The sequence below is a fragment of the Phacochoerus africanus genome, chromosome 1 (genome assembly GCF_016906955.1).
Source record: "Phacochoerus africanus isolate WHEZ1 chromosome 1, ROS_Pafr_v1, whole genome shotgun sequence".
Lineage (NCBI taxonomy): Eukaryota > Metazoa > Chordata > Mammalia > Artiodactyla > Suidae > Phacochoerus > Phacochoerus africanus.
The window spans coordinates 105,032,460-105,058,242 of record NC_062544.1 but is presented as its reverse complement, the minus strand read 5'-3'; the positions used below and the strand labels follow the sequence as shown (position 1 = coordinate 105,058,242).

Here is a 25,783-nt window from a genome sequence, read left to right as displayed (position 1 = left end):
GCTCCCCCTCATCCCTAGATAGGAAATTCTACAAATCTGAGGGAGCTCAATGTTTTTGGAGTTGTTAAGGAAAGTATAATTAAGGACCAAAGAGAGGAAGCCATAAAATGATATATCTGAGGAGTTCCCTGGTGGCCTAATGGTTAGAGATCTGGCATTATCATGGCTGTGGCTTAGGTCACTGCTGTGGTGTGGGTTTAATCCCTTGCCTGGGAACTTCTGAATGCCATGGGTGCAGCCAAAGAGACAGACTTCTGACTAGGCCAGATGCTTACTAGACACTTGCCAGCTTCTAAACCTGTTGGGAGGAATATGGCATTTCTAAAGGAGGGAAAATGTAAACTGAGCCCTTAGGTCAATTCTTCAATATTAAACAGTCATATTCTTTTCTTCCTTTTTCTTTCTTTCTTTCTTTCTTTTTTTTTTTGTCTTTTTGCCTTTTCTAGGGCCACTCCTGAGGCACATGGAAGTTCCCAGGCTAGGGGTCTAATCAGAGCTGTAGCTGCTGGCCTATGCCAGAGCCACAGCAACTTGGGATCTGAGCCACATCTGCGACCTATACCACAGCTCACGGCAATGCTGGATCCTTAACCCACTGAGCAAGGCCAGGGATGGAACCTGCAACCTCACGGTTCCTAGTCGGATTTGTTAACCACTGAGCCACAACAGGGACTCTGTAAATAGTCATATTCTTAACTCTTCCTCTGGGGCACTTGGAATAAGGAGGCTGACTTTGATGGCCTGTCTTGTCTCTGTTCCCCAGTAGGTCAACTAGTGGGTGATGGGATGTCTGGTGGAGCAATGTGCACAGAAAGGTTGAGGTACTCCCCAAGAGGTGCTTTGGCATAAATCAGTATCTGAGAGTCACATGACCTATGTATTTAACTTCAGCTGTGTTTCCTGAAGGTAGGCATTTTGCTTGCATTGCTTTTTCCCCCCCAGGCCTTCTGGGCAACCCTCAGGCTCCAGGACCTGCTTTGTGAGGCTCACTCAGAATCCACCGCATGGTCCAAGGTATGCTGCAAGTGCCTCTGATTCCTGGACAACACACACAGGTACACAAAGTATGTCAGACACAGCAAGGCCACTGCTGCAAAGAAGGAAAGGACGCCCATAAAGGCAGATGGCTTGATGGGCAGGCGGATCAGGGGGCTTTCAGCTGGGATCTGGTTGGTCAGGCTGAGCATGTAGCCGAGAGACCAGGCTATGCTGCTGTTCCCCACCTGTGGAACAGAGGAGACAGCTCAGTTCTCATGGTCATTTGAGGCACAGTTTTACATCTCCAGGGCTCACCACAGCCACCTTCTTGCGACACCCCCAAGAAACTGTGGCCTAAGGAAGTCAGAGGACTTGCCTAAGTTCAGACACTGCAGAGACTGGGTTAGAACCCAAGTCACTGTGACCACAAAAGCTTGAGGGCCCAACCTCCCCAACTACAGAGGAAATACCCAGAAGAACAAATCACCAAGCCTCATCACAGGCAAGCATGAAGACAGCACAGTTTATAACAGTGAGAGTTTTTCTATCATTGGGTACAGAAGTGACTATAGCTAAAGAGAGAAGGTGATGCATGTTTTACTGAAACTAGAACCAGTTTCTGAGAACAGGGAGTCAGTCTAAACAGACTTTGTCACTTTCATCTGATAGTTCCTTCATTTTTTTTTACAAGTTTTTATGCTATGTATTAGATGTATAAATGTCTGAAATTTACAATCTTCATGATGAGTTGAACTTTTTAATCCTTATGTTATCCTCTCTGTCTCAAATGATATTCTGTATCTTAAAGAATACTTTGTCAGATATTAAATAGCTACACCAATTTTCTTTTGGGTAATGTTTTCCTGATAGTTAAATTTTTTAAACTTTCAATCTCTTCTTTATGCTTAAAGCCTAAATATTTCTCTTATAAACAACATATATTTGATTTTTAAAAAATTCAACATGAAAGATGTCTTTTAACTGGTACATTTAGTCTATTTATGTTATTGTGATTATTGATATTATTTGGACCTCTTACTAATATCTTAGTTTTAAATTTTCATTAAGTGCCATTTCCCTATATTTAATTTTTTCCTTTATTACCTCAAAAATGATATAACTATGTTCCCCTTTTTAAGGTGAGCATTTTAGGCCACTCTTATGTCCCTGTATCCTATGACCCCTACCTCACCTGCATCACTTAGCTATACTAGAATTCTGGGTTGTTATAAATGGATTCATAACAGTTAATCCATTAATTAATTGTTAATTAATGGATTAATTAACTTTGGTGTTAGTTTTCTTTTTTAATATAAATATTAACCCACAATGTTATTTCTTCTTACTTCTGCTATTTTTATACCATCTGGGTTTATTTCTCTTCTTATTTGATCACTTCCTCCAAAAATATTTCAGATATAAATCTTCATGTGATAAATCTTCTGAAGTCTTTTTATACCCTCATATTTGAATACTAATTTGACTGAGTATAATATTCTTAATAAATAAAGGAAAAGAACTTGAAACCTAGAATTCTGTATCCACCCAAATTGGTATTTAATGGAAAGTCATTACCCATTCTCATAATATACTTTCCTGGTAATTAGATTCATTAAAAACAAAGCTTGGTGAGTAGATACCACCAACAGTCCTTACAGGCCTCCAGACATCCTTATTTTTTTGTAGATGATTCAATTTTATCTATGTAAAAGTAAACAGTCCCAGGCCTAATGCTGGATATTGCTTGTTTCAATCTAATTATTGCCAAAGCTAATATGGAACAGACTGACTCCAGACATATTTCAGGCTTTATATTAGCTATTCCTGAAATGAGAAAACCCTCCCAGAACCCAGGGAACAGACTGCTGGATGAGCATATCAGCAAGTCTGAGTCCCGAAATCAAGGTACAGAGGCCCCTCACCAAACGGTCGTCTGGTAAGAGCAGTCATTCCAGCATCAGACCATTCTGCACACTTGAGAGTGAGTACAGTGACCTCAGACTCATTCCCAGAGCAAACTCTTATTTAATGCTGCTTATTTACTCCTTCATGCTCTACAGCATGTATCTCATTCTGACATCTGTGTAAAATGGAGAGCAGTTAGTCACTATCCTCTTAACAAAATTGTTATAATTGAAGCTTCTTTTCAGGATGAAAAGTCTCAGCTCCTTAACCTATTAATGCATTCACTCAACAAACATTTACTAAGTACTTTACAGGTTTTCAACCCTGTGTAGAATGCTAGGAATATGAGGATGAGAAAGCAGGTCTTGCCCCCACAGAGCTCAGATTCCATGGTTCTTAGCTTCCAGTCCTTAACTCATGTGGAGGGTTTTTGGCGACCACCTCTTCTGAATTCTCCATCATCTCTTCTCATAAGTTCACAGGGATCAAGACTTCTCAGTTCCTTTACAGCAAGTTTAAATCTACAATTATTTTCTACATTTCTTTCACACACATACACAAACGTCTATTTTGAGAGAAAGAGGAGAAAACAACTTGTGCTTTGACTTACTTCTTTTTTAAAATGTATTTGGGGCCAGGTATCCTCAGTGAATTTGTATCCATTTACAAGCAAGTGGTAGATGTAGTGGGCTGAGAAGCAGTAGGAGCGTGCATATTCCTCATCAAACCGGGGAAGCAGCAGCGGAAGCTGAAAGCAGATTCAAAACAGGGAGGAGGCAAGTTTTAAAATGTATATTCCAGAACACTTTAGCTAAGCAGTCATATTTAAGAATTTTATCACCCAGAATTTCATAGTTAAATTGCTATAGGAATTCCCTCATGGTGCGGCTGGTTAAGGATCCAGTGTTGTCACTGCGGCTCTGCTTGCTGCTGTGGTACAGGTTTAATCCCTGGCCCAAGAATTTCTGTATGTCACAGGCACAGCCAAAAAAAAAAAAAATTATTGTAAAATAATACATTAGGAGTTCCCACTGTGGTGCAGCGTGATCCGCAGCATCTCTGCAACAACAGGATGGGGCTTCAGTTCCCACCCAGAGTAGTGGGTTGACGGATCCAATGTTGTGGCACCTGTGGATTAGGTCACAACTGCGACTCAGATGGAATTTCTGGCCTGGGAACTCCACTGGATGGCCCAAAAAGAAAAAAAAATACAATAACAAAAGATATCCCTATTTTATGTTTATTTTTTAGATTCCACATATATGTATTACATATAGTATTTGTCTTCCTCTAATTATCTTACTATGCGTAGTAACCTCCAGGTCCACTCATGTTGCAAATGGAAAAATTTCACTCTTCATGTCTGAATGATATTCTATTGTATATATACACCACATCCCTTATACTGCAAAAAAAAAAAAAAAAAATCCCTATACAACATCATGTAAGAACAATCTAAGTTTACAGAGTGCTTATTTTGTACCAAACACTGTTTTAACCATGCACCCACGGTTAGAATGTTAATCTGCAAAGTAGTACAATGTGGGGTCCCTATGATCCCCATCTTATGGATGTGGAGAAAGCAGAACAGCATAAAGGTAAATTCAGAACACATACATACATGCACCCAAAACAGAATTTTCTCTGCTCTACCATGTTGTAGCGATATGGATCCTTTCTATTTTATTTTATTTTATTTATTTTATTTTGTCTTTTTAGGGCCAACTTGCACGGCATATGGAGGTTCCCAGGCTAGGGGTCCAATCGGAGCTATAGCTGCTGGCCTACACCACAGCCACAGCACCTCGAGATCTGAGCCACGTCTGTGACCCTACACCACAGCTCACGGCAATGCCAGATCCTTAACCCACTGAGCGAGGCCAGGGATCGAACCTGTGTCCTCATGGAGCTAGTCAGGTTCGTTAACCCCTGCGCCATGATGGGAACTCCAGGATCCTTTCTCTTTAAATACTGACCTGACTCCAATTCTGTGAGCAGAAATTCCACATGCTTGAGTTGAAGGTGTGTAGGGAAAAGCTCCCAGAGAGGTTGAAAGCACTGGCTGTGTAGTAGAATCCTGCAAAAGCCTGTAGGGAAGTCAGACAGAAGAAAGTTTTCAGAATGGGATATAATATGGAGGTTCCAGGATGGGGAATAAGAAAGTGGGAAGCAGGTCAGCAGAGGAAAACCAGAAAGGTGAGACATAAATATTCAGTGGGGAAAAAAGGAATCTTTCAATGGTTTTGCTCTTACCACAAATGACCCTTTAACTTTTGGCTGATACACCCCATTGAAGGAACAGGCTTCTTGGTCATGGCAAGCTTTGAAGTTAAATAGAGATGCCACCTTTTCCCTACACAGTGATGGGTCCCCAGTTCCTTCAAAAGTGATGATGTTGTCAGGGTCATAAGTTTCAGGTCTCAGGTCCACTGTGCACAGGCTGCCAAACACATGTGCTGAGGTGAAGGTGGTATTGTAATTCCGAGGGTAACAGGGGTTAGTGAATGTGGTCTCTGTGGAAGACTCCTATGTACAAAAGTGAGGTGTTAGAAATCACTCTTTTCTGGAGGCCCAAGAATTCATAAGTCTATATGTATAAAGTTTACTATGTTACTGTTGTAGTAGCAAAAAAGGACATAGAGGAATGGTTGATAAATTATGGAATATTAAAATAGGAAAGAAAATAAGTTATATATTGACCAGGAAAGCATTGAACCACAGCATCTCAGGCTGTGATCAATGAAGACATTCAGTGAGTAGGACTGGAGGGAGATTCTTTCATTTTTATTTTAATACCTTTTTGTATAGCTTGACATTTTTACAATAAAATTGTACATTCTTTTATAATAAAATGACCAGTATAGTTATGCTTTTTTTTTTTTTTGCTTTTTTAAAATTTGTTACATATATATATATTTTTTTCTTTTTTTTCTTTTTAGGGCTGCATTTGCAGCATATGGAAGTTCCCAGGCCAGGGGTTGAATCAGAGCTGTGGCTGCCAGCCTACACCATACCCACAGCAACGACAGATCCAAGCCACATCTGTGACCTACAGCATAGCTCACAGCAACACAGACTCCTTAACCCACTGAGTGAGGCCAGGGATCAAACCTGCATCCTCATGGATACTAGTTGGGTTCATAAGCTCCTGAGCCACAATGGGAACTCCCTATAATTTATATTTTTTATGTCTGTATTTTCTAATTTTTTTTCACTGAACATGTATTACTTTAAAACAGAAAAAGAGGAGTTCCCATCATGGCTCAGCAGAAATGAATCTGAGTAGTATCCATGAGGACACAGATTTGATCCCTGGCCTCTCTCAGTGGGTTAAGGATCTGGCATTGCCTTGAACTGTGGTGTAGGTCACAGATGTGACTTGGATCTGGCATTGCTGTGGCTGTGGTATAGGCCAGCAGCTACAGCTCCAATTAGACCCCTAGCCTAGGAACTTCCACATGCTGTAGGTGCAGCCCTAAAAAGACAAAAAAGATAAAACAAACAAACAAAAAACAGAAGAAAAGATCTTAAAGAGGGAGAGAAGTGAATGTATGTCCCTAACATCTACCATGCTCTCCAAGTGGGACTTGAGCCCTAGGGTGACTGAAGACTCCTCATTAAGGAAGTAACTTGCAAAGCATATATTTAGGTGTCATTCTCACCACACTGTGTAGCCCCTTACATTACAGACCAGAAAAACGAGACCCGGACTGGTAACATTTACTCAACCAGTGTTCATGATGCAATAATCTTTGGGAACCTTCTAAATTGGGGCTTGGCAACATATCTTTGGAACATGAAAGTATTGGTCAGGCAGGTGGGGACATGCATTTGTGGGTAATCCTCATCACACCTGGATCCTTCCCCTTACCTGAGTCAGAAGGTTTAGACAGCAGAGCCACCTTTACAGGCATCTAGATGTTATCAGGCAAGTTGGAGACAATCCACCCTCATCCCTGTGATCTGTCTACAGTCAGAGGCTGGGGTCTCCTACCTCTGCCCCTAGTCCAAGGCTCACACCTTGAGACCTGAATTCTCAAATCCAATGAGACCTCATTCAGGTGCACTATTCACTTCTCTACTGTAGACTATTGGGTACATAGACAGTCATTCTTTAACAAACATTGTAGGAGTTTGTGGGTGTAAACACACACATACACACACACCAACTTCCTCAGGGCCAGTCAAATTTAAGAGGTTAGCTTCTCAGACTTCCACTGACCCTGGGAAAAGGGTGATTTCACCTGCCTCCTTTCTCCTATCAGAGGAGCCCCTCCCCCTCCTCCCCCTCCAGGGCCAGAGCTAGAGGAAAGGACATTAAGCATTGCTAGAAATAAAAGGAGACAGAGACAAGGAGATGCAGACAGAAAAGTTTGGTTGGGTTCCCTGTGGGGTTTGGTTTGGCTGAGTGAGGGGGGGAGATGCGAGTCTGGGGTGGGCACTGGGTCTCCTAAGCAATGAAAGAGTAGCTCAGGGCTGCCTGCAGGGTCCCTGCCCTGTCCTTCCCCAGCAGTGCTCAGCCTCTCCCGACAATATGTGTGGCATGTGTACTGGGGCTCCAGACTTTCCCGAGGTTGAAAGAAAAGTGTTGGGGGAATAGGCCAGAATTAGAGGGTGAATTCTCACAACCGACTCTGCATGACTATTCAGTAAATGTGGGGGTCTGAAGAAGTGAGTTCTGCTGATGACACCTTTGTGGGTTTTTTGTTTTGTTTTGTTTTTTGTTTTTGCCTGTTTGTTTGTTTGCTCTTTGGAGCCACACCTGCAGCATATGGATGTTCCCAGGCTAGGGGTTGAATTGGAGCTGTAGCTGCCAGCCTATGCCACAGCCACAGCAACATGGGATCCAAGCTGCCTCTGTGACCTACACTACAGCTCGCAGCAATGCCAGATCATTAATCCACTGAGCAAGGCCAGGGATCGAACCCAAATCCTCATGGATACTAGTTGGATTCATTTCCACTGGGCCACAAGGGGAACTCCCAACACCTTTGTGTTTTTAAACCAACCCAACTTTTCTGCATGCTAGTAGCTAGGGAATACTGCTTCCTTCCTCAGTGACCAAATAGGTTGGAGTGTGGGGGTTAACCTACTGATGCTGTGTCCACTATGCTCCTAGCCTGACCAGCCCTTGTCCCCTGCCTCTGGGTCCCATCAGAGGCCAGGATCTGTGGGCTTGAGTTGTTGGCCTTGTACCCCTCTAAGTGGTCAAGGCCCCTTCCCTTCATTTTCCCTTTGTCTTCATCTTCCCTTCTCAGTCATGGCTGAGATTGACGTCCCCCAGGCACTGGAGTTTGGGATCTCAGGTTGCATCCACGGTGCTAGTGCCCTCACTGACACACACGGTACTAACAGCAAGGTTTTTTGTTTTGTTTCGTTTGCTTTTTTAGGGCTGCACTTGTTGCATATGGAAGTTGCCAGGCTAGGAGTCAAATTGGAGCTACAGCTGCCATCCTACACCACAGCCACAGCAAAGCAGGATCTGAGCCACATCTGTGGGCTACACCACAACTCACAGAAATGCTGAACCCCCGACCCACTGAGTGAGGCCAGGAATCAAACCCGCTTCCTCATGGATACTGGTCAGTTTTATTTCTACTGTACCACAATGGGAACTCCCTAACGGCAAGTTTATATTAGTGACAGCCTTCTAGTTGATGACTTAAGTAGCCATCTGTGCCATGAAGCAGTTACCATGTGAATTACTGACCAATATGATGGAATTTGGTTGCTCTAAAATCCCACCATATAAAGGGCCTCAAACTTGCCTAATATAGACTCATCTAAAATGAGGCCGATACAGCTCCGATTCGACCCCTAGCCTGGGAACCTCCATATGCTGCGGGAGCGGCCCAAGAAATGGCAAAAAGACAAAAAAATAAAAACGAAAAACAAAAAGCAATAAAATGAGGCCGAGCCTGGGAGGGCTCTGCTGTCTCCTCTGTCAGCAAACATTTTTCTTGTGACCACTTTTATTATTCGTCTATACTCAGGGCAGTCTCAACATTGTCACGCTTATTTATCTATTGGTTTAAAACAATTTGTCTGGATAAAGGGATCCCATGTCCTGAATCATTTACAAACAGCTGGAGCTCTGGAATTCCCCTGGACTTTTTTTTTATTTTTTGTCTTTTTGCCATTTCTTGGGCTGGCATATGGAGTTTCCCAGGCTAGGGATCTAATTGGAGCTGTAGCTGCCAGCCTACACCAGAGCCACAGCAACTCGGGATCTGAGCCGTGTCTGCAACCTACACCACATCTCACCGCAACCCACTGAGCAAGGGCAGGGACTGAACCTGCAACCTCGTGGTTCCTAGTCGGATTCGTTAACCACTGCGCCACGATGGGAACTCCTCCCCTGGACTTTTGACTCAAATACATTGGAAATGGTCAACACATCAGAGAGAGAGAGAGCTTGAACCCTCACAAGTAGATAGGAAAATGCTATTGTTTCCATGTACCTTCTAATTGGAGTGGAAAGGACAGATCCCTAAAATGCAAGGCATCTTCCCCTCAGCCAAGACCCCTGAAGGAACACCTGTTGCCCCAGCTCATGTACCTGAAGAAGTGCCAGAAACCTCTTTTCAGCCTCATTCCGGCCGTAGCACTGGAAGCTATGTGTGTAGAGTGTGTACTCATAGCCATACAGGGACACTTTCATAATGTCGCTGGTGTTCAGCCCCACCTTCTCTTCTGCTGCGAAAGATATCTGGGTGGAGGCACCACCTAAATCCAGGGCACCTGTGGTCTCCACTCCATTCGGATGCACCCACATATGCCACAGACTCTTCTACATAGTGGGAAAAAGAAGAAAGAAAAAAGAGCAATGGTATCGTCTCTGACTGGCCAGGGTCCTCCACCCGAGACTCATCTCTTATTGTAAGAAATATGACATGGGGAGCATTCAGAGCCAGACCTCTCCTTTATTTTAAGGGTGGTGAACTCAAATGTTTACAAGGACTGGACAGGCAAAATAAATGAGTGAAATAAATTAGGCATAGCAATAGGGAATGGTGGGGACCGTGGCAAAGTCTGGAATGCATGAGCTACTCTTTGTTCTAGTTGGTTGTTGCCATGCAGGAATGTGAGTCTGCTTTGACCAGTTCTTCCAACTTTTGGGGAGTGAGGGGGTCAGGAGAAGCTAGAAATTTAGATTTTTATGTGAATTTTCCAAAATATATTTAAAGGGAAGAAAATAGGTCTTAGGCTGGACATGGTATGGGTGCTCTCAGTTTATGCCCTCTCTGACATGCTGATTACCTCTTGGAGTCAGCTGTCTCTGCACCAAAGGAGCAGAGAGGTATGGGGACTAGAGCGTGAGGAGATCTGAGGACACAGAATGAGTTGGGAAGCAGGCTACCTAAGGGCTCTATAAGTTCCAGATGACAACAGAACTTCTTGGAAGGGTCATTTTCCAGCTACCCTTCAAATGATCCATAGCCCACCTGCTAGATTTAGATCCTCCTCAGCCTCCAGTTTCTAATTAGCTAATAAAGTGATGGTATTTTTCTTCCCACATGCATTTGATTCTGTTAACATCTTGCCCAAGGTTTTGCCCCAGCTATATGTCTTTTCTTAGCTATTGTATCATAGGTGTTTCCCAAATGCATTATATGATAGAAATGATACAGGACAGATGGCTCTGTTGGCATGCACCTCTGCTAAAGCTACCAACACAGGGGAAAGGATAAACAGCAAGATTAAAAACCATGCATTTGTTTTCACACACCTCCAGGAAATTTCCCATTAAATAGTTGGCTGTAATCCATCCATATATCCCTTCCTCTTGCCCAGAAATGATTTGAGCACCCCTAAAATCAAAGGGCTGAGACTCGAAGTAGTTTTGGATGCTTGCAAGGACTTCATTAGCTGCTGTTTCGTTTTGCAACCTATGCAAGGCACAGAACACAAAAGGCTGAGTGCCTAGACAACAATCTTAAAATAACCTCCCAACCCCCTGCAGGCAGGGACAGTTTTCCAGATGTATATAAGATATAGCAACCCCTTTTGCAAGGTGAAGTCTACCAGGCAATCACAAAGGCAGGATGCACTTGTTACCTGTCAAACTGCCAAGGAGGAAAATAACTGCCAGTAAAAATACCACTTGTTCTCTCTTCCCCTACCTATTCCTTTTCTGCTCTGTAGCAACCAACTAATCAAAAGGGCTTCTTGGTCAATCACTATTGCTCTCAGATCAGCAGAGGAAATAACGGTGAAGATGTAGGAGTGGCATAAGTAATCTCTTCGGGCACCGTAAAAAGAAGCCCTCTAATAAGGCCAGAAGGAAGGGGAGCTTAGGAGGTAGGAGGAAAGGAAAAAGTTTGAGTTTTCAGCTGTCCTTGCTATGCTCTTTGGGATGGCATCATTATGAGAGGATATGATGGCCATCATGGCTGTCACTGAATTGAAATCCATTGTGTGCACCCATGGAGGAATGGCAAAATAACATAACACTATGATATAACAATTATATCATTCATCTACTGCCATTTTAACCTATGGAAGAAAGCTCAGTTGGGAGACTCTTCCCTTTCATCAGTGGGTTTTAAAAAAGTCAGGGGCACTGGCTCACTCTTGGTTCAAGAAGAAGAAAGGGCAATGCTACAACCAGATGTCCATTCTAGCTCAGTAGCAAATTATTACTGCTTGGAAAATAATTAAGAATTTTCCTAGTGTTATCAGTTCCCAACTCAAGGACTCTCATTATTGTTTTTTTTAAATAATATATTTGGCATTCCTAGCAATTAAAATATCAGCTAGTTCCTCAGAAAAAATGGATCACCATCAGGAAGTTTTACAAGGAGGAATTAATATTTAATTTATTCAAGTGGGACCTTCACTTTTTTCCCAAGTGATGAACTTTCTATTCCATGGTTTTGTCATGGACTATAAATGATAGAACCTTTGAATGATTTCTCACTGAATGGACTGGGAGGAAAGCAGCAAGAAAAAGATGGGTTCTTTGTTTCCGTAAGGAAGAAAAGGCAGAAGGAAGGGATTTCTGTGTTATTTCTATCTTAGGTAAACTCAATAATTTTATTTTTTTAATTTTAATTTTTTTGTCTTTTTTTGTCTTTTAGGGCCGTACTGGCAGCATATGGAGGTTCCCAGGCTAGGCGTTGAATCGGAGCTATAGCCACCAGCCTAAGCCAGAGCCACAGCAATGCGGGATCTGAGCCACGTCTGCGACCTACACCACAGCTCATGGCAACGCCAGATCCTTAACCCACTGAGTGAGGCCAGGGATTAAACCCGCATCTTCATGGATGCTAGTCTGGTTCTGTTAACCACTGAGCCATGATGGGAACTCCAACTCAATAATTTTGAAACCACACCGGAGATCTCAAGAGTGAGCAAGGAAATATAACTTACTTCTGCATTCTACGTGGTCAACCAGGGCATAGGGATAGAAACAGGAGAGGAAAACTGCAAAGAAAATGCCCCATCCAACTGAGGGTGTGTCATGGTTTTTTTTTTGTTTTTTTTTTAATAGTCATGTTAAAGTGGCTCTGTTTGTTTATTCCTTTGTATTTTCTTCCTGTGGGCAAATGAAGAAAATACATGTAATTTTACATTCCTGGGATCACAGACAAAGTGGCTTCAAAGCAGAATGCGTGTCATCTTTTGGGGAGAAAGCCTTATTTTCAAAGTATAGAGCAGCCTCTACCCTTTAATTTAGATAGATTTCAGTTTGGTGTGTGTTTTTTTTTTTTTAAACCTATTGTTCTTTTATTTCAAGGTCAAGGAAATGATGTAATGGAGAAAAAAATGAAGAGAAAGGACATTCGAAAATAATGCAACTGGGCTATGTCATGGCTTCATACTTAGAAGGAACTGCTTAATTGGATGAAATGAGATGTTTGTTTTGTAATAACTCCAAAGGCTTTGACTGGGGTGAGGTTTAGAAATCCCATTATTTGAAATCAGATCTCAGTGACATTTTGTACATGAATGGAAGCTACACAGCTTAGTAATAGAGTGGGTTGAACTTAGTGGAACTGGTTGTGCATAGGTGTCAAAATACCAGGGGGTCAAAACCAGTTTTTACTTTTTGTAAAAGAGTAAAAGGGTTAGGGTTAGGGTTAGGGTTAGGGTTAGGGTTACTTTTACTTTTTGTAAAAACTAGAGGTCTATGTCTCAAGTAGATTTTATGTTCCTTTCCATTTTTTCAGAGTTCTCAGTAAAATCACCAAGGGAAAGGGAATCAATTTTAGAACCGTTGATTTCTGAGTATTAAAATAAAGACTAAACATTTCCTAATTTTTAAAGCCTGAATTTATGGCAGAATATGGGCTTCTTTCTTTTGGACTTATTCCCAGAAATAGAGTTATAGTCATAGAAAGGTTCAACACATTCCAGGCTATTTGGTTCCAACAGGCTCCTTCAATGCCATTCTAGCCCTTACCTCAGCAAGCGCATTCCAGCCGTGGCCCCAAGGTAAATGCAGGTGGATCCATGGAGGTGGGCTGGAATCTGCCCTTTGACTTTTTGCATGCAATCCTCAAAGGCTTTGGGGACATCCTGGGGGTTTTCCGCATAGCTAGAGATCCCAGAGCCTGAAAAGCAAGCAGTCTGCACTTCATAGCATTCCCAGGAAACAACAAGAGTGGTACAACTTTTAAATACAAAACAAATCAGCTTTGGAAATTATTGGGTTTTAGTAGAGGGTTGAAAACAGGTGTATGTGTTAAGTGCCATGTGGTCACACCAATGAGTCAACTCCCAAAGTAGGGAAGGAGGTATTTCAAAGGTGAAAAAAATGACCCAAGTCCTACTTTAAAAAAGTTCTCATTATGGGAGTTCCCACTGTGGCTCAGTGCTAACAAACCTGACTAGTATCTATGAGGATGTGGGTTTGACCCCTGGCCTTGTTCAGTGGGTTAAGTATATGGCATCGTTGTGGCTGTGGCATAGGCTGACAGTTGCAGCTCTGATTCAATCCCTAGCCCGGGAACTTCCATATGCAGCAGGTGTGTCCCTAAAAACAAGCAAACAAACAAAAATTCTCATTATGGGAATTTGAAATATAAATAAAAGTATGGAAAAGAGTGTAACAAATCCCATGCACCCTCCATATTCGTATTTTTTCTCTCCTTCTCACCGCCTCATTTCTATCTAGATTGTTCGAACTAGAATCAAAATACCATCCATTATAATTGGTTGATATGTCTTTTAAATCACTCTCTCTCTCTCTCTTTTTTTTTTTTTTTTTTTTTGGCCACTCCTATGGCATATGGAAGTTCTCAGGCCAGAGACTGAACCCATGCCACCACAGCAGTGACCTGGGCCACTACAGTGACAACACTGGATCCTTAACCCACTGCACCACAAGGGAACTCCTTAAGTCTCTTTTAATATATAAATTCTGCCTTCCCTTTCCATTTTTTTCTTCATACTTAAATTTTTTTCCTTGAAATTTCATTTGCCTTATAGAGTTTCCCACAGCCTAGAATTTGTTGATTGCATCCCCATGCTTCATTTAATGTTATTTGGTCCCAGTTTTGTTTTTTTTTTTCCTATAAGTTGGCAACTGAATTCAGAGGCTTAATCAGATTCAGGTGTGAATTTTTCAGAAAGAGTAATTTATAGGGATTAATGTGCACTTCCAATAAGTGTCTGGTTGTTTTTCTCTGTATGCTGTTAACAGGCATCAGAGATCACTGCTTAGATCCACTAGGGTTTATGAAATGGTGATATTTTATTTCCATCTTCTTGCATCACTTTTTACCTAAAATGCTTTTTTAAAAAAAATTCAACTAACTTTACTGTGTTTATCGTTGTACAACCATCATTACAACCTAATTTTAGAACATTTCCATCCCAAACCCCCAGTCCACCCTGGACCTGGCCCCTTTGTAACAATAAATTTTTCAAAGTCTGTGGGTCTGTTTCTATTCTGTGAAATGTTTTTATAAGAGGAAAACTTCCCCATCATTAACCGTTTGGCTACCCTAGAATACAGTTTGTACAGGGAAGGCAGGATGAGTGCTTGATACTTGCCCTTGATTTATAAGCTTAAAAAATATAGATCAGGAGTTCCCGTCGTGGCGCAGTGGTTAACGAATCCGACTAGGAACTATGAGGTTGCGGGTTCGGTCCCTGCCCTTGCTCAGTGGGTTAACGATCCGGCGTTGCCGTGAGCTGTGGTGTAGGTTGCAGATGCGGCTCGGATCCCGCGTTGCTGTGGCTCTGGCGTAGGCCGGTGGCTACAGCTCCGATTCAACCCCTAGCCTGGGAATCTCCATATGCCGCGGGAGCGGCCCAAGAAATAGCAACAACAACAACAATAACAACAACAAAAGACAAAAATATATATATATATAGATCACATCTCCAGTATCTTCCTAATTTAACCAATGAGGGATTTTGGTTTTTTGTTAGTTTTGGATCTTGAAGAACATATGAATTTAAAGATATATTAGATATGCTTCAGTTCACTGCAGTTATCATGCTTTTTTTTTTTTCTTTTTATGGCCACACCTGGGGCATATGGAAGTTCCTGGACCAGGGCTCAAATGGAAGCTGCAGCTGCAGTCTATGCCACAGCCACAGTAATACTGGAACCCAGCCACATCTGAGACCGATGCCACAGCTTCTGGCAACACTGGATCCTTAACCCACTGAGTGAGGCCAGGGATTGAATCTGCCTCCTCAAAAAGACAGTGTTGGTCCTTAATCCACTGAGCCACAATGGGAACTCCCAGTTATTATTGATGGCCCATCTTTGTCCAGGGGAGCTCTTCAATTTGGCTGCTGAGTCCTTTTGACATGATCCCAGAAACCTTTAAGAACTTCTCTGCTTTCTGATATAAGACATATCAATGACCTTATACACTTCCTGTCCCAGATCTGGAATCTGCCATTTCTTCAAGAAATCCTTTTTTTTTTTTTTTTTTATTGAGTAGTGGAATTTAGCATCCAAAATTTGGAAGCTAGGGTGCTCACTGTAAGCCTTTCCAGAGGACACACCTAGGGAAAAGTTAATTTCAAGAGAAAATACATCATACATAGTGGTATTTCTCATTCACAGCTACAGTTTTCTTCCTTGAATTCACTGCTCATATCTTTATCTTCCTTTTCCTATGCTAAAAAATCCTATTTCCCAGCACCTCCAACTTAATGACTCATTTGCTTTATTTCACAATCCACACATAACAGTCCCAGTATGACAATGACAATACCAGCACTACCACCAATGTAGGATTATTGAAAAGTTTAAGATTATTATTATTTTTTTGTCTTTTGTCTTTTAGGGCCGCATCCGTGGCATATGGAGGTTCACAGGCTAGGGGTTGAATCGAAGCTGTAGCTGCCAGCCTACGCTAGAGCCACAGCAACGCAGGATCCTAGCCGCGTCTGCGACCTACACCACAGCTTACGGCAATGCCCGGATCAGGATCGTTAACCCACTGAGCAAGGGCAGGGATCCAACCCACAACCTCATGGTTCCTAATCGGATTCATTAACCACTGCGCCACAACGGGAACTCCCTCCAAGATTTTTTAAAAGTCCCCTCCCCTTTCTTTTTTTGGCCACACTGTGGCATGTGGAAGTTCCTAGACCAGGGGTCAAACCCATGCCACAGTTGCAACATGCGCCACAGCTGTGGCAATGCCAGATCCTTAACCTGCTGCACCGAAGGGGAACTTCCAGATTTTTTAAAGTTCCTTTTGTCTGTAGGGTATAATCCCATTAGGCATGTACAAAAGAGATAAGGTTTTCTTGAAGTACATACATTCTAGTTTTTCTGCATATCATTTATGGCTTTTTTTCATGCTAAAGTAGGAGAGTTGAATGGTTACAGCAGAGACCATATGGCCAACAAGTGAAAAATATTTATCCTTTAGCTCTTTCCAGAAAAAACTTGCTGTCCCTGACTTAGAAGATTTATAGTTATCTCCAACTTAATATGTCCAAATCCAAATTCCATAATCCCTGCCATGTCCCCAACCAATTCCACCCCTAGTGTTGCCCACTCCTAGGAGATGGAACCTTCATGTACACAGTTACTTGGGTCAGAACTGATGCTCAGACACCATCAATTTAGATGACACATTTGCTCTATCATAAAACCTTGTTGGTTCTTCTTTCAAAATACCTCTTAAATTTGAGTATTTCTCACCCTATTCCCCAGAACTATTCTCAGTCAGAGGTTCTCAGCCTCAGTACTACTGATGTTGGGGGCTGGATAATTCTTTGTTGTGGGGGGCTGTCCTATGTGTTGTGCAATGGTTAGCAGCATCCCTGTCCTCTACCACTAGATGCCAGCAGCACTGCCAAACCCAGTTGTACAATCTAAACTTTCCCAGCCATTGACAAATGTTCCCTGGGGGGCAAAACTGCCCCGTGTTGAGAAGCATCAGTCTAGGCCAAACCGCCATAATGTCATTTCCCTTCTCCACTGCTCTAAAAACCCTGGTTAATCTTAATCTCTTGGGTATGTGTTCTGTATTGGCAAAGGGACGTGTTAAAATCATGTCATATTGTGTTAGTTCCCTTGTCAGAATCTTCTAATGGCTTCCCAATATAGTTTGAAAAAAATTCATTAGAGTAAAAGTCAACCCCCTTACCGCATCTCAAGGCCCTCCATGAGCCAGCCTTAGGGACGGCTTTGTCTTCATTTCTTACCTTTGTTCCTCTTACTCATTTTGCCCCAGCCACATTGGTCCCTTTGCTTTTCCTAGAAAAAGCTGAGCAGCTGCCACCTTTGGCCTTTTCTCTTGCTATGCCCTCTGCTCAGCTTGTTTTCCCCTCAAACATATGTACAGTTCACCCTCTCATCTCACTTTTGTCTCTGCTTGCTCTCTCCTTCTTTGCTCTCTCTTGATGATACTGTCTAAAATAGCATGATCACTCTCTACCTATCTACCTGGTTTGGTTTCTCTTCAAGCATGTCTCCCAGACATCTTATACCCATTTATTTATTGTCTCTCCATCATTCATAAGTTCTGTAACAGCAGAAGCTTTGTATATTGTTTATTTTAGAATTCCCAGTGTTAAGAACAGCACTGGCAAACAGCAGGCACCCAATAAATATTTATTAAATACATAAATGAAGCAAGCAATCAATGAGATTTTCAAATCAGCTCATAACACTATAGTAAGGGGATTGTGTAGTCCAATCTAGAGCAAACAAAATATATTCTGCAGAGCTGGTCTGTGGAGAGGGACTGGTTAGAAGCCCAGCTAGAATGCTGAAATGTGGAGTATCGGAGCATGTCCCTTGAGGGCCTATTTTCATAAGGTTTCTTAAGCTTCTCAGATGGAAAAGGAGATTGGGTTCATAGGCTTATGGGATACTGGGACTCACAACCCCAAGAAAAGCATTAAAGGAGTTCCCTGGCAGTTTAGTGGGTTGGGGATCCAACATTGTCTCTGCTGTGGTCCAGGTTGCTGCTGTGTCACAGTTCGATCCCTGGCCCCAGAACTTCCCCATGCTCCAAAGGAAAAAAAGAAAAGAGCTAAAAGTGCTATTCCAGTCTAGGAATTTTAAAGTGTTGAACAGATGGTATAGGACTTATTTGAGGTGGACAGAAGCAAAAGGCATGTGTTTAAGCAAAGGATGCTTTTTAACACCGTAGTGGCCTAGTCCCTAGAGCAACTCTTGAAGATATTGCCATGGAGGAGGTGTTCAAGTTTACTCTCCAGTAGAGTTTAAAGAATTTTTAACTGCTGGTTTAAAGGGAAAACATGAATGTTGCTTGTGGGAGAAGGCAGCAGTAAGCACGAGTCCTGCACCCTGTGAAAGATATGAAGGCCAGGCAAGGAAACAGTGCCAGCCAGAGAATGGCTTTACAGCAAGCAGCCAGCTCTACAGACACCAGCGTGGGGACCAGCAACTAAGGCAGCACCCAGTGAACTCATGGAAAACAGCAGCACCTGAGGACAAATACTCACCAGAGACCCCCAAGAAAGACATTTTTAGGGACCCAGAAATCCAAGAAATGCCACTGGGAAAGCAAGCATTCATTACTTCCTCAAACTGGCCAAGGAAGGGGAGACCTGAGAAAGTTTGCAACTGAGAAACTAAAAGCCCAAATTATGCTTGGCTAAGCCACATGTCCTCGAGGGGGTGACACTTGCCAGACTTTAACTTGAGCTGCAGTTTGTGGTCTTCTGGTCATTCTGAGTATATATGGATCCCTGAGGCTACTGTGATCAAAGGGAAGATCCAATTATGGGTATAGTGTAGGCTCCATGACCCTGCCTCTCCCCTAAATCACATCCAGGATGGGCCAAGGGCCCCTTCCCCTGAGAGACTGCCTATGTCCCTCCCCATGAAAGTGCCACCTCTCCATACAGTCAGAAGCCATCAAGACTGACTTGGCTGAACTGCCGTCCTGGGGGGTAAAAACAGATCTTAAAACTGGGTGATAGTAAACTTTTGGCAAGGATATCCACTGGGAGCTCTAAAGTGTGGTGCCCCATGATTAATAATAGCTAACACTTATTGAGTGCCCACTGTATGCCAGGCATTTTCTACCTGCTTTACATATAGCAGACCAAGAATATTATGAAGAAACTAAAAAGACAAACCATAAACTGTGAGAGGGTATTAGCAACAATATTATAATAATATTAGCAAAGCATTCATATTCAGAATATATATAAAGAATTCCTATGACACAGTAGGAAAAAGTCAAGCAATTCAATACAAAAATGAGCAAAAGACATGAAGAGGCATTTCACAGAGACAGAAATAGTCATAAATATATGCAGAGATACTTAACATTATTAGTTACTGGGGAAATACAAATATCCATCAACAGGGAAAAATAAATGAGATACTGCAACTCATAACAACATAGATGAATTTTAAACACCTAGTGGTAGTGAACAAAATACATTACAGAAGAGTAAATGTTCAGTTTCAATTATAAGTATGTGCTTGATTTCATTTTCAAAAACAGGAAAAACTAAATGCCCAAGGACACAATCATAAAGATGAACAAGCAAACAGTAAACCTAACATTCAGGATATGTTGTGGCAGAGGCAGGGAGTGTATGGAGAGTCATTAAAGATGCTGATAAAGTTCTGTTTCAAGGGTTGGCAGCTCACCGGTCAAAGAGAGTTCACCACCTTCTTTAACCAGCCTGTGACCTAAGATATTCTTACATTTTTACCGTCCACCCCTGTCTACCTCTCTCTACGTGATACCTCCTTACCGACATACACAGCCTATTGGTATACAATTTTCCATGAGTTTCTCCTGTTTCTGCATGTCTTGTGACAAGAGGCAATGACTGCCTTTGTTCTGGATTATCTTTTCAAGGATATTTGCATAACAAACAGGCTTGGAAGATACAGATAGGGTTTCCCTCCAGAGCAAAAGGCAGGTGCCCTTTATAAATGTTTCAGACTCACTAATCTCAGGGTTCCCTTTCTGTAACACAACCCACTGTGGGAGCATGTACCATCTGGCCCTTTTTAAATCATCCTGAGCAAATTGGGACTCAAAGAACCAGTGTGAGAAAATGCTGATACTCAAGGCTACAGCTATTACTGTAAGTGATTCAGACCCAGGAGTGTTGGGTCCACCAGCATTCATGAAAATGCATCTGGGTAGAAGCTAACACCATCCACAGTTTTTGAGCTCCTCTCCCATTTTATAGATGAGACATCTGAAACCCAGAAAAGCAAAGAACTGGCCTAAGGTCACTGCACTGATAAGTAGTAGCACTAACAGGAGGTCTCATATTTCCCTGATACCAAGCCCGATGCTCAGTCTCTGCCTCCAGGCAGCCTCTCAGGATCCCTGCAGGCCTCTGAAAGACCTTGGGACACTCCCATGCTTCTCTTGGCCTTACCTTTTACACTGCATTTGAAGGTCTGACTGACCACTCCAGTATTATTCTCCTTCTCTGCTGGCCACTGATACACGTAGACTGTGGTTCTGGAAGACCCAGCATCAAGCACTATTCCATACTGTGTAAAAGAGGGGAGGGAGAGTCAGAAATAGGCTCAACATCTCTGAGGATCCCTTTTCCCAGGGGGCTACTGAGAACCCTGACTCCTCCCAAGAGCTTAACCCACACTTCTTCATTTAGGCAGGAGCTGACCAGGAAGAAAAAACTGTTTTCTCCAAACCAACTTTACCTCCATGAATTTTGGAGGGAGGTGGGTCAAGTGTTCTAGGCCACAATTCTTGGACTTAGACACACCTTAGACTCACTTGGGGAAATTTTGAAACTCCCAATGCCAAGGCTATATCCAAGACCCATTAAATCAGAATCTTTGGCACCACCAGTTTTTAAAACTTCCTTGTTGATCCTAATATGCAGCCAAGGTTGAAAATGAATACCCCAGGCATCCTTCATGCAAAGACATTCTCCTGATTCTTCCTCATCCAGACTTGCCGTGGGGGAACAGAAGCCACCTGGGGTCTCAGGAGGAAAATGAATAGTCAGCCACCTGCTACCCTCTATTCTCCAAACTTCCAGGCCTAGCAGCCTGGGAATAAACAACCAAAAGGAAACCATCGGTACAAACTTCTCACAAAGGAGAGACACACTGATACCTGCATAAGCCTTCAGAATGAAAGTATTCCCACTTAAGGGGGAAGAAACCAAAGTGCTAATGAATGTTGACATATTATCCCACTTTGGTGACACATGTGTGAACAAATGGCAGGAGGTTGGTGTTGCTGGCCATCTCACCCAGCTTGAGGCAGGTACTGGGGAGCTTCGCCTGGACCTGTACAGGAAGGAGTCTGCATTAGTAGCCTGGGGGCACTGGAGTGAGTTATGCTGACCTGGGTCAGTATACGGTTGGGCCTGAAGTCAGCTCAGGGCATCAGAGGCTTCTGGGTGGCAGCTTTTCCCCAATTCACCCACCATTTAGTTAGCCTCGCCTGAGGGAGGGAAGATAACATTGGGTTCTAGAGGTCAAATTGGATGAATTTCCACTTTTATGATACTGGGTAGAAGGTCTAGCTTCTCTGGGTTCCCTCATCTTCAGACAACTTCCTTTCAGAAGTAAAGAGGAGACCATCTGCCTGATGCTTAGTAGCTGCTCAATAAATACAGGCTCTCTAGAAAAATCAGTGAAGTAAAATAAATAAAATTACCAAGCAAGAAAAAGAGGAAAGAAAAACAAATAATACTACGTGCATACAGCTACGTAGACACATATATGTTTAAACATGTTTTTAAATCAACACAGAATTACAATGCACATAATCATCTCCAATGTTCTTTTCTTACTTAAAAAGTGTATTATGAACATCTCTCCCTATCAGTAAAAATACTGACATCATGATTTTTTTTTTTTTCTTTTTAGGGCCTACCAACAGCACATGGAGTTTCCCAGGCAACGGGTTGAATCAGAGCTGTAGCCACTGGCCTATGCCACAACCACAGTGATACTAGATCCAAGCTGCTTCTGCAACCTACACAACAGCTCACAGCAATGCCAGCTCCTTAACCCACTGAACAAGGCTAGGGATTGAATCTGTGTACTCATGGATGCCGGTTAGACTTGTTTTCCACTGAGCCACAATGGGAACTCCTGATATCATGATTTTTAGGACATTCATCACAATCACTGTGAGATATACAATAATTGATTTTACCCATCCCCTGATTCTGAACTTTCTATCACAAATGCTTGCTTCATTTGAAACAGGACCAAATTAAAAAAAAAATGTTGCTCTAGCTTCTTCATGCTATTAAGATAGAATATCCTGTGTACATTGGTATTTGAACTTGGACAGCCTCTGTACCTAGCTTTTCATCCTGATGCATGTTGCCTGGGATCCTGACATGACACCCCCCATGTTGCACAAGGGAGGCATTGTCCACAGTCTGTTCCAGGCAGAGGCTCACTGTGAGATTAAAGCACAAGTTGAAACTGAAGGACACCAGGTACTCCAGAGGTCTGAGCCTCTGTAGCAGTCTGTTTTCTTCCCTTCCTCTGCTGCTGACCTTCCCACCACCCCCTCCACAGCCCCTCCAGGCCTGATGCTGATAAGAGGAGAACAGCAGCTACTCTAGAGGGTGCCTGCCTGTCTCCAAGCTTCTTTATTCCAACCTTTCATGAAGAATGCTCGGAGCTGCTGGGCCAAGACCAGAAAGAAGGAAGAAAGTCCATTTGTATTTGTAACTCCAGAAAAATAGGATTCAATTTTGACCAGAATGGGTGCAGCCAGAGACTGTACTCTGAGCCTGGAGAAATGGAGGCCCCTCAGGCACCTGCTCATGTGCCTACAGGGGTAGCCTTGAGGCCCAATCTTACTTCTCACTGACATGATCCACTCCCACCCCATCATAGTTCATTGGTATTTTCAAAAATGGAAAAATTGGTCTTTAATCAGTTTTCAGAGCTCATTTGCCTAGAGCAGTACAACTTAATGTGGTTCCATAGAGGGAGAGGAGAGAGGAGAATGAATTTCCTCAAGTTCAACTAAGTGGGTAATGTTTGGATGAAATGCCGTTAAGTCACCCTCTGTTTAATGCAGTGTCAGAAAAAAAAAAAAAAACATGGCTTGAATGTGGAACTAAAGACACACTTACTGGGTCAAGTGAAAGGAAAGAGTCTTCAAACCCTGTGGTCCAAAACTCAAGGACTGTGTGAGCTTCTAGCAAAAGCAAAAGCAAAGGTCATAAGATCAGCTTTCTAAGATGTATTTATCATTATTATTTAAAAATTTTAAACTGAAGTATAGTTGATTTATAATGTTGTATTAGTTTCAGGTATACAACAAATTGATTTAGTTACACATAATACATATATTCTTTTTCAGATTCTTTTCCCATAAAGGTTCTTATAGAATATTGAGCAGAGTTCCCTGTAGCTATATAGTAGGTTCTTGTTGACTACCTATTTTATATGTAGTAGTGTATATATGTTAATCCCAACCTCCAAATTTATCTTTCCCCCATACCTTTCTCTTTTGGTAACCATAAGTTTGTTTTCAAAGTCTGTGAGCCTGTTTCTATTTTATAAATAAGTTCATTCCTCTCACTTTTTTAGACTCCACATATAAGCGACGTCATATGATAGTTGTTTTTCTCTAATTTACTTCACTTAGTATGATCATCTCTAGGTTCATCCATGTTGCTGCAAATGGCATTCTTTCTTTCTTTTAATGGCTGAGCAATATTCCATTGTATATATGTACCAGATCTTCTTTATCCATTCTAAATGTGTTCATTGCTATTATCATTATCATTATTATTACTATAATAAGTAATAATAAGTTGTATTAATAAACATTTGTTGAACACTTATAATATGCCAGACACTGCACAAAGGGCTTTAGTGTTGCATTTATAAGGGAAGTATTATCATCTCTCTTTTTTTTTAGTGACTTTTTTTTTTTTTTTGGCTTTTTAGGGCTGCCCCTGCTGCATCTGGAGGTTCCTATGCTAGGGATCCAATCAGAGCTATAGCTGCCAGCCACAGCCACAGCCACAGCCACAGCCACAGCAACACAGGATCTGAGCCATGTCTGTGACCCTACACCACAGCTCACAGCAGCACCAGATCCTTAACCCATGGAGCAAGGCCCGGGATCGAACCTGCATCCTCATGGATCCTAGTCAGATTCTTTTCCTCTGCACCATGACAGGAACTCCTATCATCACCTCTTCTTGACAGATGGAGAAACTGGCTCATACAGGTAAATAGTTAACCAGAGTCACAGACTTGGGATCAAGCCTGAGTCTCAAACCTGTACTTATATCCCCCATGCTTTCACTGAGTTTCAAGGAAACCAAGTCTTAACGGGGTGACTATTTAGTAAGAAGGTACCCAGTATGTACGGCAGACTTTCTTTGTCTAGACAAAAGTCTCTTAAAAGCAAACTCTTAGTTAAGTGGTATGCAGATCTGGCTGGAGAGGAGAAAGGCCAATTTGAATAAGCAGCTGGGGCTTTCCAGAAAGGAAGAAAACAACTACCCAGCTCTTATTCTTCAAAGGGTGAACCAGGGTGGGCTACAAGGCACCAGAGATCAGACTGATGACTGAGAATGGATGAGTGTTGGAAGGAAATGGTTTTAACACAGCCTGGCCCAGTAGTTGTACTTTGGAGAGTAATGGCCAAGCATGTGACCCAATGTGGATATCTAATGTGACCTGAACAGATCATGGCATAAAAGCTGTGTTCCCGAAACAGGAGGGCTCTGCAGGCCCCTCTTCAGCAGTGACACCCTGTGGCTGTTGTGGCAATGGCAGTGGGGTATTGATCAGGTGGGACTGAGAAGTTCCAGGGCTTCTAAACAATTGTGACAGAGATTCGGAGAGTGAAACCTAAAGAGGAAGATCCTGGACTTAACGACAATAAAGCGTGGAGGAAGGGGGAGGTCTGAGTGACATCCTGATGTTTACTTTTCAAGCTGATAGAGCAGGTCAGATCAGTAACAATGAAAAAGGCATTGAGGATATTTCTACCCTTGGCTAAGTTTTAACAGTTCTCCTTTTAAACTCAGATAAACCAAGTTAGGTAAGCCAAGATAAACAAAGGTGAAATAAGCCAGTGCTGGATTTAATAGCCATATATGATGACCTTTCATGTGGGTCTTGAGGAGCATTCCAATCCAGGGCCCTCCAGATAGGCCACTGGGGAGCTGGCCCCTCTAAAACAACTGTCACTTGCACACAAAGGCAAAACAAAGCTCCAGATATGAAACATAAACAGTGAAAAAGCCCTTATATTCACTCACGTCCACCTCCACTTGCCCTTCCGGCCCCTAGTACACACTGCAAAACAAAAGGATAGGTCTCTGGACACCCTGAGAAAAGCATGTGGAATGCCCCCTTCTGAGCTGTCATTCTGCTCCTGGTTCAGTTGGTCTAGAACATCTATATTTTCTTACATCTAACCCATTTGGTGAAGTAGAATGGGACTTCTGAGCCAATATTCCAATGTTATACAACTTTCTGTTCCCTACAGCTGGGGCC

At 42.5% G+C, this 25,783-nt stretch overlaps 1 protein-coding gene across 3 annotated transcripts in view; it reads right to left on the bottom strand.

Moving 5' to 3' along the window:
* Positions 1 to 613: 613 nt before the first annotated feature.
* Positions 614 to 25,783, bottom strand: part of ENTPD3 (ectonucleoside triphosphate diphosphohydrolase 3) — a 34,009-nt gene continuing 8,839 nt past the window's right edge. For 2 of the 3 annotated variants that reach the window (XM_047770503.1, XM_047770509.1), the window contains exons 4-11: positions 20,692 to 20,809; positions 13,289 to 13,439; positions 10,613 to 10,772; positions 9,443 to 9,673; positions 5,137 to 5,409; positions 4,860 to 4,970; positions 3,494 to 3,631; positions 614 to 1,223 (exon numbers count right to left, since the gene is read on the bottom strand). In XM_047770503.1, the coding sequence (XP_047626459.1) occupies positions 987 to 1,223; positions 3,494 to 3,631; positions 4,860 to 4,970; positions 5,137 to 5,409; positions 9,443 to 9,673; positions 10,613 to 10,772; positions 13,289 to 13,439; positions 20,692 to 20,809 (1,419 nt within the window). In that variant the 3' untranslated portion in view covers positions 614 to 986. The remainder of the gene's footprint in view (positions 1,224 to 3,493; positions 3,632 to 4,859; positions 4,971 to 5,136; positions 5,410 to 9,442; positions 9,674 to 10,612; positions 10,773 to 13,288; positions 13,440 to 20,691; positions 20,810 to 25,783) is intronic. The other variant, XM_047770516.1, reaches the window with a different exon arrangement.